The sequence below is a fragment of the Lissotriton vulgaris genome, chromosome 6 (genome assembly GCF_964263255.1).
Source record: "Lissotriton vulgaris chromosome 6, aLisVul1.2, whole genome shotgun sequence".
Taxonomy (NCBI): domain Eukaryota; kingdom Metazoa; phylum Chordata; class Amphibia; order Caudata; family Salamandridae; genus Lissotriton; species Lissotriton vulgaris.
This window is the reverse complement of record NC_141694.1, coordinates 1,075,123,775-1,075,142,297: the sequence shown is the minus strand read 5'-3', so window position 1 is coordinate 1,075,142,297 and position 18,523 is coordinate 1,075,123,775. Positions and strand designations below refer to the sequence as shown.

Below are 18,523 nucleotides of genomic sequence, written 5' to 3'. Positions count from 1 at the left end.
TGATTCTGCCCTCAATAAGAACGCATTTAAAGTGCCCACCACTCTCTGCCCTGTGGTGCATTTACGTTTACTCATGGTACAGAACTGACTTAAACTAATTATGAATACTAAGCATAAAGTTCAAATAGCACAGTCTTTAGGTAAATGTCATATACCTCAAGTCCCAGATGTTAATAGGGTGTCCCAGCCCAGCCTCTGTCTGTCTCTGATGGGCTCGGACAGGCCTTCCCTTGGCACGGGCTTTGCCTGGGTATGACCCGGACACGCCCGCGAGCGTCCTGCGGGAGCCCGCAACAGCTTTTGAGGCGCCTCCTGGCGCTTCCTCGTGACGCACGTAGCAGTGCACCTCACAGGGGAATGCTGGGAAATGTAGTCCCTTTGTGCCACAAGGACAAGTGGAACAGTCAGGCAGGCACAACAACGGGCGGTCGTTGCAATCCCCATGGACTGATCAGGTAACTGGCAGCAGGTCAAACACACAGCACCTGGCAAAAGGAAGAATAAAGGAACCCGAGGAGCGGGAGCCCGCAACGGCTTTTGAGGCGCCTCCTGATGCTTCCTCGTGACGCACGTAGCAGTGCACCTCACAGGGGAATGCTGGGAAATGTAGTCCCTTTGCGCCACAAGGACAAGTGGAACAGTCAGGTAGGCACAACAACGGGCGGTCATTGCAGTCCCCATGGACTGATCAGGTAACTGGCAGCAGTTCAGGCACACAGTAACTGGCAAAAGGAAGAATAACGGGACCCTGTTGAGGCTCATATTTTGCTTCACTTTGACTAACTAAATTTGGGTTTTGGGTGCTCCCTTACACCACCGTACAGCTATCATGGTATACACACTTGAGGGTGTATGGTGTACTGATTCCCACCTCAGGAAACATATTTTAATACACTGATTTCTCTATATTGTGCCCAACCATGAAGTCAAGGGTTACAACCCGTTTTGACGAAACACGTGTTGGCTGGCTTGCTATGAAACTCGACAATTAAAGCGAACATTCCTAACAGGGCATCATTGTTTTCTTTTGTTACCAACATTATGTACTACACTTTGTTTGTTTACTCATTTGCATGTGGATATGACTTGTTGTATATTCTATTGGACCTTCTGGTCCTCATTAGAGGGTTTAGGGCTTTTTCCTTCACCTATAGCACCGCATATAACTGTTTGCTCTCTCTCAGAAATATACACAATATTTGGTATAGCGCCATTTGCCTGTGAGAATTAATACCCCCCCCCTCTGTTTGATATTGTTTGTATTCATGCTTAAGGCACTTGGTTGTGCTGCCTTGTTAGACTACGCGGTACCTAAGCAGGGTGATCTTTACCATGGTTGTCATTGTACGACTAGTATAAAATACGAGATGTGATGATGCAGGTTCTTAACTCTTCGATGAATTGAAACTCTCCAATGAATTAGACATGAATTGGACGTGACAAGGACCATACTCATACAAGCAGGACTTGATGGTCATTACAAGCCCAGATTTTTGCCATAAAGAGTTGAAGTGTTTTTGGGCTTAGGGTCCGCAAAGTTATTGAATCTTGTAATTTATATGGGGATATATTTGAGCGTTACAGGATTCTGGAAGATGTTATAAAGGAAGAGTTTAAGAAAAAAAAAGTTACTTGCATTTGCCACTATGTTTCAAAGTATTTAAAGTTTGTGTTTAAAAGCAGCTTTAAGACTGCTTTCCAGAAACACTTAGGGAAGAAAATGAATTTGGGGTCTTCCAGGGACTGTTAGACTTTCGGAAAACTCAGAACATATATAAACCGTTGCAAGAAACATGAAACTAGATTAGGCAGGAATAAAAGGAGGAAGGCATTGAGAGTACAATTTCACAAACAGAACATAGAGTGTCATCCACAACAAAACATCAAGGAACAAAGCCACTGTGCTCCTTTCGAAGGGAAACAAACAGAAAGGAAAGCAGCAAAAACAGATGATGCAGAAAACTGGATACGTTTGAAGAAAGTGTTTTCATATTAGCAATAGGTCCGCCCAATGACAACTAGGCTACATATAGTTACAAGCCACAAGAGGTACCCCTCTTGGTTTCCATTTTCCAACGGAATCCGAAAGGACAGGGATAGCTGACTGATTCTTTGCCTATCTCACGAAGCAAAAAGAGCTGAATGAATCAGAGTATATAGGCACAACACTCAGCAGTACGTTTTAGAAGCCTTTTCAATACCAGAAGAACTGGGAATAATCATTCACAGAATAGTAAAACGTTACCTTTTAAATGAAATGCCACATCACATTTTATATAGCAGGAGAGAAGTCCTGCAGCAGAGAACAGCCAGGGGAAACTCCAATCCAGAGTCAACTGTAATGTTAAAGTGTTAAAAGAGCACGTGGCACAAGCTTCCTGCTTCTCAAGTGTGTACTGTGCGCATCTGTGCAGAGTGTCTACACAAAGTCAACTGCCTTATCTGAATAGCAGTGATGGAAATTTAGAACTAAAAAGAGTGACAATCCTTTAAACAGAACATGAGGATAGACCCGCTCAAACAGATGAACCTCTGCAGCAAACAAAGATTCTATATTTCCAAAGCAAGGAAACAGGGGTAACTGAATAAAAAGATAGACTTCTTTACACTAAGTCATAATAGAAAAATTGAAGGACATAGTGCAACAATTCTTTGAAACTTACAAGACAGAATAGAGTCTAATATCCAAGAAAAGGCAACCAGGTAGAGAGGAATGCACAGCCAAGACTAGTCACAAATGTATCCAAATATTGCCCACCTCAGACGGTCAGCTGCCACATGACCACAAAGTTCAACATAAATTCAAAAGGGTTTGAGAGGCAACATATATAGAGTAAAAAGTTGGTATGTACAAAGAGACAGAAGGAATTCCTTGTTGTAGTATCAAGATCTTAAGGTGTCTTTTATTAAAGATGCACTTGGTTTTCATATGAAGACAGCCAACGCGTTTCGCCAAAACATGGGCTTCTTCAGGGCGATGGTGTGGAGTATTCAGTTCGCCAGGTAAATGAGTTCAGGTTCAAAATCCACTCAAGTCCTCGTCAGGACAGAATATGTAAAAGGGAATACCGTTTAAAGTAAAGGGCAAGGATAGTCCAAAGGTTAAGAGTTGTTAGGTATTCGTCTAAGTTTAGACTGAATCCGCAGTCCGATGTAAACGAAATTTGTCTGAAGAGCTACGTGTACGAGCTGTGTCCAAATCCATCACGTTCCGGCGTGGGAATGTGGAATAGTCTGATGAACACAAGCAGTGCCAATGCTGGGTCAAAAGGAAAGACTGCAAACCGGTTGAGAGTGGATCCTATCACAAATCGCAGATACTTCCTGTGTGATTGTGGGATTGGGATGTGAAATGGTCATCCTACAAGTCCAAAGACTCCATTCAGTCTTCTGCATCCATCTCCAGAAGGATATGAGCCACAGACAGCATCTTAAACTTCTCCTTTTGCAAGACGAAATTCAAGAGCCTGAGGTCTATGATCAGACGAAGACCGCTGAACTTCTTGAAAATCAAGTAGTACAGACAGGAGCCCCCCTGTCCATTTTCCTGGTCTGGCATCAACTGCATTGGTCTCTTCTACAGCAGAGTTACCTGCTGTTGGTAGGGGACACCCCATTTCTAGTATTTGCAAGACCCATTGTTCTAAAGCAGTGGCCTTCCATTGCCAACCATATTTCAGCATTAGGGAATCAGGCTGTTGCTGCTGGGAGGCAGATGAAAACTGGAGCTGCTTGTAGGTCTTGGTTTAGGAAAAGATCCTAAAGTTGGATGCATGGAGACCTAAGGGACATATCTGCAGCTCCATAGATTATGTCTAAAGCGGAGCCAGTTTTTTTGTCAAAAATTCTCTCTCCATTAAAAGGAAGGTCTATTGGTGGGCACTTGTAGAACATCTTTCAAGATGTTGGGAAAACGTTCTACTGAGGTAAGTGGAAGCAACTTTTTGAGAACCGACTGAAAAGAAGCCTTTTCTGACCGGGCTGGAAGTTTATTGATTTCTGGAGACGCATCCATCCCAATGGATTTCTGAAGAGATGTGAGGTATGTGTAGAAGTAAAAGAAAAAAACATAAAAGGGTCTTTAATATGTGCCGATGTAGTGCTAGAGGCACTCTTATGATCTGACACCGTGTGATGACCTTTGACTACCATCATTTTAATTTACTTTGGTGTGATATTTTATCCTAGCCTAAATGTTTGACGTCCTGCATATGTTCTCTTTAAGGTTCCTTTCTTGTAATCTTGCAGTCTTACAGTGGGAGCTGTCACAGTAGAACAGCCTTGCCAAGAACAGAACATGCAGGATGTGCATTTGAAAGCTTGAGAGAGAGGTGTGGAATGTACTTTTTGGTCTCGAGGTGCAGTGTTATGAGCAGTGATGCACAAATGTGCACTGTGTTGTACATTGGGAGATGAAGTATGTGATGCTATAGGCAATGGTGCACAAATGTGCATTACGTTGTACACTGAGAAGAATTATTAATTTCTTACTATTGGCATTGACATGGGCTCTTGTCATCCTGAATTCTGACTCTGCCTTGCTTCAGCTTTTCTGCGCGCACAGACAGGCTTGCAAGTTGTTTGGGTTAATCATTTTCAAGGATTGTTTTGTGAGAGATTGTTTAATGTGCCCTGGAAGGCTTTCGTAAGCTTTCTTAAGATAAAGGCTGGAACATATGAGAATGTAAGGGAACGTTGGAACTCCTTCCTGCGTGGAATGCTTGCCTGGAAGCTGGCCAGTTCCAGTAAGTTACCTTGGTGTAGAGGGGAAAACTCAAAACTTCAAATGTGTTTTTGAGACTATAAAGCTGAGGGTTGTTGACAGCCAAGTTTGGGAGCTCACTTACGGAGTAGACAAACTGCCCTAAGACAAACAAAACCTAAGTCCCAGTCGAGAGTCCAAGCCCAGCTGTGAAATGGGCCCGGCAGCATGAGTTGCAAGGATGTTGAGTGTACGTTCGGGTGAGGTGATTTGTTTCTGACTAGTGCCATTGTGATGCGTAGTTCCAGTGGCTGTGGTCATTTGAGGTGCTTTTTTGTGATGTGTAAATGAGTGAGGTGCACATCTAAAGTAATCATTTGATGTATTTAGTGTATATAACTTTCTAATCTCTTGCAGGACGTCCATTATATTTGCTTTAGTTTTATTTCATATTTTTAGTGTGTTATAATTGCTTACATAGAAATATATATCTCTATATACATTTGAATGTGGTTCATTTGGCACCTGGAAAAGCCATTCTGTTAGAGAGCATTGCATAAATATAACCCCAAGCCTTATTCTAAAAAGTGAGTCTTTGCATTTTGTAAAGTTAAACCCTTTTCTAGGTGTTGTTGTGTTTTACGTTTTGCATCCCCGTGTTTGAACCACCATGTGGGAGATTCGGTATTATCTGAGCAGCGGAGCAATACAGCCCAGGCCTCACCTTGATTTGAGTTTGACCCAAATAGGTTGTGAATATGCTCTAAAGTGCATTGTGATTGTCATCTTCTCTATACTGTTCCTCTTTATATCTCCCTTCCCGACCATGCTTTTTTGACTGGGGTGGAGGTCGATTGAGTAATGCTATTATCACTTGTGGCATCAACTATGCAGGTGCTGAGGTCAGTGTCGGCACTGGCACCAGGATAGGCGACAGGAGGGGAACCAACACTGGAATAATGCCAGCCTGTGCCAGTAGAGCACATGGTGACAATGGAATATTTTGCGATGGAAGGGGGGCAAATCAATTTTAATGCATTCCTCCCAACAAAAGAAGGGACTGAAATTAAGGAAATGTAGATTAATTGTACATAATGCCTAAAAGACAAACCTGGTGGGCACCCTTCAATCAAAAACTGAGGTCTTCTCAAAAGGCACTAGAGGGCAATAGAGCTCCTAGATTAATGTAACGGTCTTGTAGGTGGTGTGTAATTTTAGACAGGGTAGATGCTGAACAATCTGAAGACAACCTTTGAGTGGTGCCTGACTGGAATCTTCGTGGATTTTAAAGAATAGCTTGCAAAGTATTGTAGATGCTGATTGGAACTCATTGAGCCCTATCAACTGAAAAGAAGAGGCCAAAGGGAAGCACAAAAAGTCAGAATCTCACAAAAGAAAATTGCAGAAGTCAGAAAGCAATGGTAAGGCAAAAAGAAGAGCAAAGGCAGCTGAAGCATTGGACAAAAACACAAATAAGAGCAGGAGCAGGGCATCATAATCACTGGTGAAAATGCAGTTGTGAATGTTTTTCCTCTGGAGCCAAGTTACATTTTATACGCTTTGTGCTTCCCAGCCATGTGAAGCTGCTCTTTTGCATGTTTTAAGCAGAAACACCCAAAGGCATGAGTCCTATAAAAGATCCACTCTCTTGTTCATGTTCAGGGTTCACTCTGCACATGGAAATATTGCATTCTTCCTCCAGCACCAGTCATCCATGCAATTCCAACAAAGAACCATCTCCAGTGTGATGCATGAGAAATTTCCCATCAATGCAGTCCCTTGTAGCAACCAAAACTGATCCATAAAACAGGTGAAAAACAAAGATGCAGATCTGAATAGACCACGCAGGCAGGTAGACACACAAAGGCAATGACTGCAATTTTTACATTTTGGGCACAGAGAACATTCAAAAAAATATCATATGGCAACTGTTTAGGTGGAAGTTAACAAGACTTCTAACTTGGATGGATTGAGTTTAACACAACTTGTGCTCAACCATGATCAGCAGGAAGAGAAGCAGATCTTTTATCGCCTTTGCTCTTAAGAGTAAAATGAAACACCTATATACGTTTATTTAGAGAGTAAATAAAAATAGATCACAGGACTCAACATTTTTTTGACAGAGGATGATAAGAATATGCAACCAGGCTAGAGAGGTAATACAGTAAATTGGTTTCAGATGTACAAAAACATGACAAATGGCACCACAGTACAAAAACACAAAGTCTCTCCAATATATTATTGAGAGAAAATTTCCTTTTTAAGTGTTGCCCTGATTTTTTAGGCCTTGCCTAGGCAGCACTTGCTGTATTCAGAATATTGGCATGAAGCTCCGCCCACTTTCCGCCCCTCTTTTTAATTGGCTCCTGTCACTGTCCTTTGTAAACAGTGGCTTTCCATTGGTCAATAACCTTAGTAGTCCCTCCGTAGTATTGCCTTTTCTCTTCCTGTAATCTCCCATGAGGACACTCCCTGTTACATGTATTGTTACTCAGTATGTTTTAACTACTGCCTTTAAGCACTATTTTCTTACTTGGCTTTCTCCTGCCTGCTGATGCAAGGAGGACACGCTCTTCTGCAACGCTTTTTTAAAATTTTATTTTTTTTAAAGAATTTTAACCAGCGCAGCACACCTCCGCTGGAATAACGATGGCCGCACTTTTCTTTTGTTTGTTGAGATTGGTGAACGGAGCTGTATGTCTTTTTTCCAGTTTCCTTACTTTTCTTGCAATGGCGGCATGCCCTGCTTTAGCTTTAAACATCTTAAGCGAAAACACGGGTGCCGCGATTGCTTCAAAAGTAAATAAACGCTGTTCAATGTGCAATATCATTCTAGAACGTTTTGGTTTCTACATGCAATGTTGAGCGTGGGTCTTTCTTATATTAGTATGTTATGTCGCTTATTAGAGAAATGCACTGATTCATTGCTTTCATGCATGCTACTGTGAATTATACCATACCAGATGATAGGATTTATATATCTCTTCTTCCACATCTATTTGTCTAGTTACGTCTTCTTATCAATGCTAGATGTCACGACCATCTTCAAATCTCGATCGACCCACATGTTGAATTGAACGCAGTTTTGTGTTTAAACATTTACTTACAATATGGTGAGTTTCTGCTGCTGACTACCATATTTTAAATAATCTGTTGCTCATACATCTTGGGGTTTAGAGTGACTAATCTGTATTGTCCATATATAGGACTACTAGCCTTTTTTAATATTTTCATCCAGTCTGTGATTAGATCTTGCAATTCTCTTTATTATGAGAGTGGTTTCAATATTTGTACTCATTAGTTTTGAACGGCTTTATATTGATGGATATCTCCTCGCAATTAATTGTTGTCCTTGGTTCTATTCGTATTGTGAGACGTATTTCAAACAATTTCCCTTGTCATTAGATCTTAATTGCAAATATTTACTCTTACTTGTATTCTTCTAGGTGCTCCACTGATAATACACTACGTTGTGTCCTTATTGATTGGGAGGACCACTAGAAATCTTCTCACAACTTTTCATGGTGGGTGTTTATTTATAACTTTACATATACTCTATTGACGTTGTCATAGTGAGTCCTTTTGGCCACATATAGGACCCTACACCTGGTTTTGGACTTATTTAGTCCCAATGTATCTCTTATAAGTATGTATTTTTCCTAAAAGATACATCTTTTTATTAGGATTGTGTATATATATATATATATATATATATATATATATATATATATATATATATATATTCTGTTTATTAGATTTAACACAGGGTTGTGTTATCACGCGTGTGCTGTAATTTATGAAATATATTTTTTGCCTACCTATGTGCTTTGTATATAATGTTTTGTACTGTTAATATGTTATATATGTTAGTACTTTGGATTGTAATATACATGTATTGTTTAATATTTCCAGCCTTGATGAAGTCTCTGTGGGAGACGAAACGCATGTTGGCGATGTTCATGCTGGGAGAACCTTTTTTATGAAATTTGAATAAAGGAGAAAACAAAACTAACGAAATTTGAAGAGGACTCTTTTTGACTCTACATTGGATTATTTGGACCCTTATGTTGTTCTAATGTTGTGCTATCAAATCTACTCTACTGGTTACAATAGTTAGAGTTTCTATTGGTGTAATACACAAACAAAGACTGAAGAAATCTTGACTATTTGGTGTGCTGTAATTAGAATCTCATTCCTCAATGGACATCATAAATCATCAGCCATAAACCATCGCTGGCCATAAATCATTGGTTTGTCTTTTGCTCATTTGCATATCCTAGGGTCACAAATCACCCTGACAGCTTGTTCTTTGTTGTTTTCCACACCACTTTGCGTGTGGGGGGTAGCCTTTTCCCGGAGCCAGGCCACAACTTGCTACCTTGCTAGTCTCTCCTGCGCGCGGCCGTCTGGCGGGGGCTGGGCTGCGAGTGCCGTCTCCGTTTGCTACCCCGATTTTCCATCAGGCATACTCACCCAGCCGTGAGGCATCCCAGGGTGAGTGTCCCTCCTTCTACACACCGCCCTGTAGGCGTGTTTCCATAACCAAACCAATACACCTTTTGTTTCCGCCCCTTTTGGTTGGATTTGCGCTCTCATTGCATGGGGGTAGCCTCTTCCTTGAGTTAGGCCTCAGCTCGCTACCATGTTGGACTCTGTTGTGCCCTGCCGTCCGGCGGGGGTTGGGCTGCGAGTGCCGTCTCCATTTGCTACCCCTTCTTATTAGACCACTTCACTTAGCTGTGAGGCATCCAAAAGTGAGTGGCCTTCCTCCCACACACTGCCCGGTGTGTCTCCATCGCCGATCGTTGCACGCTTAGTTCTTTTCGTCCCTGTCAGCACTGCGACGCGGCTGTTGTAGGTGTGGGTAGGTGAGACTCAAAAATCATTGGTGCCGCTACCCCAGCTCCCTGATGAAAAAGGTGAGCTGCCCAGAGGGAGCATCGCCTTATATTCCCCTCCCCCTTCCTTCTTCCCTTTGTTCTTAGGGAGGGGATAGGGGGAGGGCATCGGGCGCTTTTCGCCAGGCAGCAATTCCTTGTGGCGCTAACCAGCGCAAACCGGATTAGTTCCTTGTGGGCTCGGGCGGCCGTTAAGGCGCAGGCCCTTGAGGCCCCCTTCAGGGGCGGCCTCTGCTAGAACGGCCACACTGCGCCCATTGTCGGAACCGTACCATACCTGTACCTGTATTACTACACACAGCCAACAGTCATTGTTTTTGTGGTGGTTGTTGGCCGCAGTTTTATTACTCATTACATATGTCATATTTGAACAACTCCCCAGGACACCTTCTCAGGTCGGGGTCATAAATCATTATCACAATTGGTTATCGCTCAGTGTCATTTGGACATCATAAATCGTGGGTCATAAATCATCGGGCATCATAAATCATTCTGTCACAAATCTGTCATCATCTTGTCATAAATTGCTCAGCCTGATTGCCATAAATCGGCCGCCATAAATCATGGTCATAAATCATCGGGATGTCATAAATCATTCGGTCACAAATCTGTCATCATTTTGTTGTCATAAATCATTCTGCATGGGCATCATAAATCTTCAGCCATAAATAATCAGCTGGCCATAAATCACTGGTTTGTCTTTTGCTCATTTGCATATCCTAGGGTCGTAAATCACCCTGACAGCTTGTACTTTGTTGTTTTCCACACCCCTTTGCGTGTGGGGGGTAGCCTTTTCCCGGAGCCAGGCCACAACTGGCTACCTTGCTAGTCTCTCCTGCGCTCTGCCGTCTGGCGGGGGCTGGGATGCGAGTGCCGTCTCCGTTTGCTACCCCGATTTTTCGTCAGGCGTACTCAACCAGCTGTGAGGCATCCCAGAGTGAGTGGCCTGCCTTCTACACACCGCCCTGTCTGTGTGTTTCCATAACCAAACCAATACACCTTTTGTTTCCGCCACGCCGCCAGGGAGGCTTCCGTCTTCCTGCGGCTCCCCCTACCCTGTGTCGTCTCTTTGCGCCTCCGTTGCTCTTTCTGTTGGCCTGCCCATGCTGTAGTGCCACTCGAGCACTAGGATACCCACCTCTAGCTGTGTCTCCGGGAGGCTGACGTCAGGTAAGGTCTGACGGCAATCTTCCCCACAAACACCATGGTGTGCTCTGCTCCGCCCTTGCCCTCATGTGGTGGCACGCTTGTGTCCTGTTCGGAGCCTTATGGCACTCTATTCTCTCACCGTGGGTCACACATGAAATCAAACTAAATTGTGAGATAGTCGGATACCACTTGTGGATATGCGATACACATAATTTTCATGAATACCATCCTCACCCTCACTCGTTCTCCTGGCAGGCTCCCCCTGGTAAGCACCTCTGCTAAACCAGTATCCCAGATGTCCCCACTAGACCGTGTTATTACTGGAAAGTTTCCTTTGTTATGCTCAACTGGTTTACCGCTAACCCTTCCTTCTTCCAAAATTTTTGTATTGGACCTTTTTATCTTAAGCTTCATATGCGCGCCCAAAGAATTGCCATGTTTTCACAACCTTTGTATATTCTTAATAGCGCCTACTAATATGCGATATTTAAAAAATATTTTCCTTGTAACACTCTTGGGAGTGCATTTGTGCAACTTTTAATTTCCGGTGCACCACTTAATTGCGCCTTTTTATTGTAGCCCTCTCTGCCCCATTGGACCTTTTTCTTGACATACTACCCCCTCAATTCTACTTGCTTCTTATTCTGGGAGGATGGAATCCTGAGTTGGCACTGTTGCGTTTGTGGCTGCGCTCCCCGGCACCCTCCTGGTTCCGCTGGTGGACCTCCATATTTCAGCCTTGCGGATCACACTCCAAGTCCGGTGATCACCTTTTTGTGGCCTAGAAACGGCTAGCCAGAGTCGCGTTGCCCCCAAAACTGTGGCCGTCCTCTGCTGGTGGGCACCCATAGGGGGAATCCCGGCGAGACATGATCGTGGAGCCTGGTTATCAGTAAAAAAGGCACAGTGAACTGGGCAAACATCGGTCGGCACTGGACCGGCACGAGAGTAGCGGAGCGGCTTTCTGAAATTCTTCCCGCGCTGCGCTGTTCGCCCGCACTCAAAAATCATTGGTGCCACTCCCCCAGCTCCCTGATGAAAAAGGTGAGCTGCCCAGGGGGAGCGTTGCCTTATATCCCCCTCCCTTCTTCCCTTTGTTCTTGGGGAGGACCTCTGGCATTTTTCTCAGCGTGGCAATTCCTGGTGGCGCTAACCTGCACAAACCGGATTAGTTCCTTGTGGGCTCGGGCAGCTGTTAAGGCGCCGGCTTTGAGGCCCCCTTCGGGGCGGCCTCTGCTAAATCCTGAATTACTAGCAGGAGAGACAGGACCTGCTTAACACATTTCAATCAAAAAGGAGGCGAGGGTGAGGTTCCCAAACAAATCTATAAATAAAGGACAGATAAAATGTTTTAAGGCAATTGGGGAGAAAATTGGATTACCTAATTCTTAACTGTTTATCTACAAGCTAGGCAGTATATACAGAAGTTCCTTAGCAGCAAAGCAGCTCTAGACACACCAAATGCACAACAAAATATACCCTTGAACCACAGCAGGAACAGGTCACCATGAGTTTGGTGTCTGCTTCTAACGCACCACTATTAGCAAACTCAATGTCTCCATCGTACAAATAATTTCAGAGGAAAGTGATGAGCAGTTTCCTAGCAGCAAAGCAGCTCTAGAAACATCATATGCACAACAAAATATTCCATTGAACCAGAGCAGGAAGAGGTCACCATGAGTTTGGTGTCTGCTACTAATGCACCACTTATAGCAAACTCAAGGTCTCCATCGTACAAAGAATTTCAGAGGAAAGTGACAAGCAGTTTCTTAATGGTGGAAGTTCACAGCACAAAGGAACAACGGGCAGGTACTCTGGTCATGTCCTTGACTAGCGAAACATAGTTGGGATTCACATATGGAGGTTGACAATCTTCTTTGCATATCACTCCTAGAAATTATACCTCCATCCATTCATATATGTGATACAATTCACACTCAAACATGGGAAAGAAAGCAATAATTACTGATAATTCTGGTTGAGACTATAAATCAGTACAAGTGTTCATGGCTAAAAATATAACTACGTTTCCTGCATATTTAGAGGGAAAGTAATGAGCTTGGAAAAAAATGATGAAACAAAGGGGCCCCAAAAAATAGACTATTGCACAGCTCTAAAAGGGGCGACCCATGAAGAAATAGGGCTTTAATTGTGATTTTTGAGGCAACACCATCGGGGCAGCAGGAGAGAAAGTGTGGGCTGGGGAAATGAGTGAATACACACCTTTCAATCTGGCAATCCAGAATTCTTTGTCGTCCGTTTGAAGTTTAAGTCACGGGATGAATTTACACTACGATACTGAAAAAACATATACACCAAAATGGCTTGCAACGAAAAATGCATCCACAGGGGGATTAACACTTGCAAAATACAGGAAACAAAATAAAAGGAACAATGCAGCTCACCTGTGGAGAAATGATAAACTCACATTGCAATCAAGAAAACAGTATAAGCAGCCATTCCCTATCTTGACACAGGAATAAAATGCACTTCCATAACCCGATATCTAAACGGTCTAATAAAATAATGTAAATGCGAGTATTTCCCTTTCCTTTATTCTTAATAACACAACTTGCATTTAAGGATAAAGCATAAAAAGAAAGTTGATGGTGTCTTGGAGCGCATGTTATCACCTGCGCATTCATGAAACTTCCGGTGAAATCTTCATATTGAAGGATTGACCTACCTTAAAATTCTGCAGTGCTTCCTGCAAGCTTCCATGATGATAAAGCATCATTCCCCTGAGTTGAAGCGTCTGGACATGATTCTGGTCCAGCATTAAAGCCTTCTGGAAGTTCTCTGTTGCTGCATCAAAATGTCCAAGCTCTCTGAAGGCGACAAAAACGAGTTTGAATTTAGAATCCTACATGCAATTACAATTATAATACAAATATAAAAATAGAATGCTCGGTAACTTCAACAAGCATTGGAAATGCAATAGGTCTCGCATTATGAAAGTTTGGCTATTGGTATTGTAAATGACACTTTTTTTATTTATGTGTTGGTTTTGAAAGTAGCAAAATTAATAGCTTTGTCAGTTACAATGTCAATAGTTTTGACTTTTGCAAATGTGACACCTATAGCATTTGTAATGCAATGTGTGTTGTATTTACGTGACTTAGATGTATTGATATTACAAATAACAATGGCTTTTAATTTTGTAAATAATACTTAAATAAAAGTTTTTGTAATTTATAATGGCAATAGCTTAAACGTTTGTAAATAACTTTTGTGAAGATTATGTTCAGTGTATTTTATTGTGACGAAAATCCAAGAACATTGCATTTGCACCTACACACACACAGAGCCACACACATATAGATGTGGTGGTGGTGGATCTGGGGGATATGGTGGTGGTGGATGTGGTGGTGGTGGTGATGGTGGATGTGGTGGTGATGGTGGTGGATGTGGTGGTGGTGGTGGATGTGGTGGTAATGTGGTGGATGTGGTGGTGGTGGATGTGGTGGTGGTGGATGTGGTGGATGTGGTGAAAGTGGCGGTGGATGTGGTGGTGGATGTGGTGGTGGAAGTGATGGTGGTGGATGTGGTGGTGGTGGATGCGGTGGTGGATGAGGTGGTGGATGTGGTGGTGGATGTGGTGGTGGTGGATGTGGTGGTGGATGTGGTGGTGGTGGATGCGGTGGAAGTGGTGGTGGTGGTGGATGTGGTGGTGGTGGTGGATGTGGTGGTGGTGGTGGATGTGGTGGTGGATGTGGTGGTGGTGGTGGATGTGGCGGTGGATTTCATGGTGTATGTGGAGGTGATGGTGGATGTGGTGGTGGATGTGGTGGTGGATGTGATGGTGGATGTGATGGTGGATGTGGTGGTGATGGTGGATGTGGTGGTGGATGCGGTGGAGGTGGTGGATGCGGTGGTGGTGGTAGTGGTGGATGGGGTGGTGGTTGTAGTGGATGTGGTGGTGGATGTAGTGGTGGTGGGTGTGGTGGTGGTGCATGCGGTGGTGGTGGATGCGGTGGTGGTGGATGTGGTGGTGGTGGATGTGGTGGTGGTGGATGTGGTGGATGTGGAGGTGGATGTCATGGTGGATGTGGAGGTGATGGTGGAGATGATGGTGGTGGTGGTGGATGTGATGGTGAATGTGGTGGTGATGGTGGATGTGGTGGTGATGTGGTGGATGTGGTGGTGGTGGATGTGGTGGTGGATGCGGTGGTGGTGGTGGATGCGGTGGTGGTGGATGCAGTGGTGGTGGATGCGGTGGTGGTGGATGTGGTGGTGGATGTGGCGGTGGTGGTGGATGTGGTGGTGGTGGAGGTGATGGTGGATGTGGTGGTGGATGTGGTGGTGGATGTGGTGGTGGATGTGATGGTGGATGTGGTGGTGGATGTGGTGGTGGATGCGGTAGTGGAGGTGGTAGTGATAGTGGTGGATGGGGTGGTGGTTGTAGTGGATGTGGTGGTGGATGTAGTGGTGGTGGATGCGGTGGAAGTGGTGGTGGATGTGGTGGTGGTGGTGGATGTGGTGGTGGATGTGGTGGTGGTGGTGGATGTGGTGGTGGATGTGGCGGTGGTGGATGTGGTGGTGGTGGATGTGGCGGTGGATTTCATGGTGGATGTGGAGGTGGTGGTGGATGTGGTGGTGGATGTGGTGGCGGATGTGATGGTGGATGTGATGGTGGATGTGATGGTGGTGTATGTGGTGGTGATGGTGGTGTATGTGGTGGTGATGGTGGATGTGGTGGTGGATGCGGTGGTGGTGGTAGTGGTGGATGGGGTGGTGGTTGTAGTGGATGTGGTGGTGGATGTAGTGGTGGTGGGTGTGGTGGTGGTGCATGCGGTGGTGGTGGATGCGGAGGTGGTGGATGTGGTGGATGTGGTGGTGGTGAATGTGGTGGATGTGGTGGTGGTGGATGTGGTGGATGTGGCGGTGGATGTCATGGTGGATGTGGAGGTGATGGTGGAGATGATGGTGGATGTGGTGGTGGTGGTGGTGGTGGATGTGATGCTGGATGTGGTGATGATGGTGGATGTGGTGGTGATGTGGTGGATGTGGTGGATGTGGTGGTTGTGGATGTGGTGGTGGATGTGGCGGTGGTGGTGGATGTGGCGGTGGTGGATGTGGTGGATGTGGTGGATGTGGCGGTGGATGTGGTGGATGTGGTGGATGTGGCGGTGGATGTGGCGGTGGATGTGGATGTGATGGTGGATGTGGTGGTGGATGTGGTGGTGGATGTGATGGTGGATGTGATGGTGGATGTGGTGGTGATGGTTCCCTTCAGGAAAATGTTGAAGACCTTCCTGTTTAAACAGTAGATGAGAACATCTGCAATAGCCCTTCTTCTTAATTCTTTGTAGAAGCCAAAGGCGCGGAGATACTCCTCCGGGAGTGAAGCCAGCGCGGTACAAACTTGCAAATAAATGGTGGATGTGGTGGTGGATGTGGTGGTGGTGGATGTGGTGGATGCGGTGGTGGTGGTGGATGCGGTGGTGGTGGTAGTGGTGGATGGGGTGGTGGGTGGTGGTTGTAGTGGATGTGGTGGTGGATGTAGTGGTGGTGGGTGTGGTGGTGGTGGTGGATGCGGTGGTGGTGGATGTGGTGGTGGTGGATGTGGCGGTGGATGTCATGGTGGATGTCATGGTGGATGTGGAGGTGATGGTGGATGTGGTGGTGGTGGATGTGATGGTGGATGTGGTGTTGATGGTGGATGTGGTGGTGGATGCGGTGGTGGTGGATGCGGTGGATGTGGTGATGGTGGATGCGGTGGTGGTGGATGGGGTGGTGGTTGTGGTGGATGTGGATGTAGTGGTGGTGGATGCGGTGGTGGTGGATGTGGTGGATGTGGTGGTGGTGGATGTGGTGGTGGATGTGGTGGTGGATGTGGCGGTGGATGTCATGGTGGATGTCATGGTGGATGTGGAGGTGATGGTGGATGTGGTGGTGGATGCGGTGTTGGTGGATGCGGCGGATGTGGTGATGGTGGATGCGGTGGTGGTGGTGGTGGTGGATGGGGTGGTGGTTGTGGTGGATGTTGTGGTGGATGTGGTGGTGGAAGTAGTGGTGGATGCGGTGGATGCGGTGGTGGTGGATGCGGTGGATGTGGTGATGGTGGATGCGGTGGTGGTGGTGGTGGTGGATGTAGTGGTGGTGGGTGTGGTGGTCCTGTGGGTTCCATAAGGGTTTGTGACAGAGAAAAGATGATCTTATTTCAATAACATTTAAATTCGTGTCTGTATTTGTGTCTAAGACAGATCCAATTCTTCCGGAATTTCGAACAAAGAGTACATTACACAACCAACGGTCGAAGCCATCCCGAAAAAACCAAGCATCCTGCTGTGAGTTAGAGGCCATTGAGGACCGTGCTGCAGGGGTGGCCTGGACGTCGTGCTCCATGGAAGGCTGAGAAGGCAGGCCAAGCGCCCAACGGGGCATTGGTGCTGTAGCCTGCAGAGCGTTGAGAGGGGCCATAAAAAGAAAGGGTACAGAGAGAGAGAGGGGGTAGGGAGAAGGTCTGAGGGGTGAGAGAGAGGCATGGGAGAAGGTAAGAGATGGCAGTGACGACGCGATGGAAAAGAGAGATGTCGCCATAGCACCCATCAGCCTGTGCCACCTATAGAGACCCACACACCCATATGTAAAACTGCGCCGCATTACTTAGGAACCTGCAGTAATAAACATGTATGCCTATAATGCTTGCACATATAGAGAGAGCGTTTCATACGAGACCTGGTGTTTGAAAGCACCCTAATAATTTATCAATAAAATAAGCATTGTAAAATAACAGATGTTGCTTTTACCACTCACTTTACCAACCTCAGAAGGATGACAGGCTCGGTTACTGGCTTTGCGAATGCTCGCTTTCTTTCTCTCTCTCATTCATGCCATGTTCATGGAGTGAAGCTAGGTAAGTGTCATGTTTGAACAGTAATTCAGGTTTATCCATTGCAAAAAAGGTCGCTGAAGTTTGGCAAAAAATATGCGGAAGAAAACAATCGGGTATTGGACATCATGTCCGTGATACATAGGATAGACTTCGAGGGAAAGAGAGAAGGTTTAGTGAATCAGGGAATCACGGCAACTCATGCTTAAGCGTTGGTCGGCTCATCGGGGGGTGACAGGTGGGATAAAGGCTGCTAGGTGAAGGGAATTTATAGAAGAGGGAACATATTGTGTAAAAAACACAAAAACTGAGACATTACACAAACAGAAGTAGGAATACAATTGTGGATCCACAGAAGGGCACAGAATAACAATTGACAGAGCCTGCCACCACAGAAAGCACATTCAATGAGCAAATAAAGGGTATACAATAAAACTCTAACACACCGAGTCATCTGTGTTAACTAAATTGCTTTCTGCGTGGGCTGCTAGTTAATTCTGCGATGGAACAGAGGGAGGGGAGGGGGCCGAGCGACGGAGGGAAGGCAGAGAAGGGGGGGAGGAGAAATGCGACACGGCGGGCAGGGGAGGGGGCGGAGTGGGGAGAGGGTGTGAAAGCAGCAGGGGCCTTTGAAGTGAAGCTAAGCTTCACTTCAAAGGTGTGGGAGGAGTGCGGCGAGGGAACAGACGGCGATTTGGTGATGTGCACGCGCATTTTAGGTCAATGCGCTTGCGCATTGACCTAACATCCACGGGCACAGCACCAAATCGCCCAGTTAGGTAAAGTCTGTTTAAGACGTTATATATCGAGCTCCCGCTCAATGCGCATGCGCATTGAGATAGGTTGCTCGACCTAAAAACCATGAACTCTTAATTCTTTAGCGGCACAGCGCCCTCTAGAGCACGTACTCAAGGCTCAAGCCCGCTTCCCAAAAGGGAA

The 18,523-nt window shown here is 45.4% G+C and overlaps 1 protein-coding gene across 2 annotated transcripts in view; it reads right to left on the bottom strand.

The window, feature by feature from the left end:
- TTC13 (tetratricopeptide repeat domain 13) overlaps nt 1-18,523 on the bottom strand; it is a 1,386,998-nt gene that overhangs the window by 1,020,281 nt on the left and 348,194 nt on the right. For both annotated transcript variants that reach the window (XM_086927141.1, XM_086927142.1), the window contains exon 10: nt 13,436-13,577. In XM_086927141.1, coding sequence (XP_086783267.1) covers nt 13,436-13,577 — 142 coding nt within the window. The remainder of the gene's footprint in view (nt 1-13,435; nt 13,578-18,523) is intronic.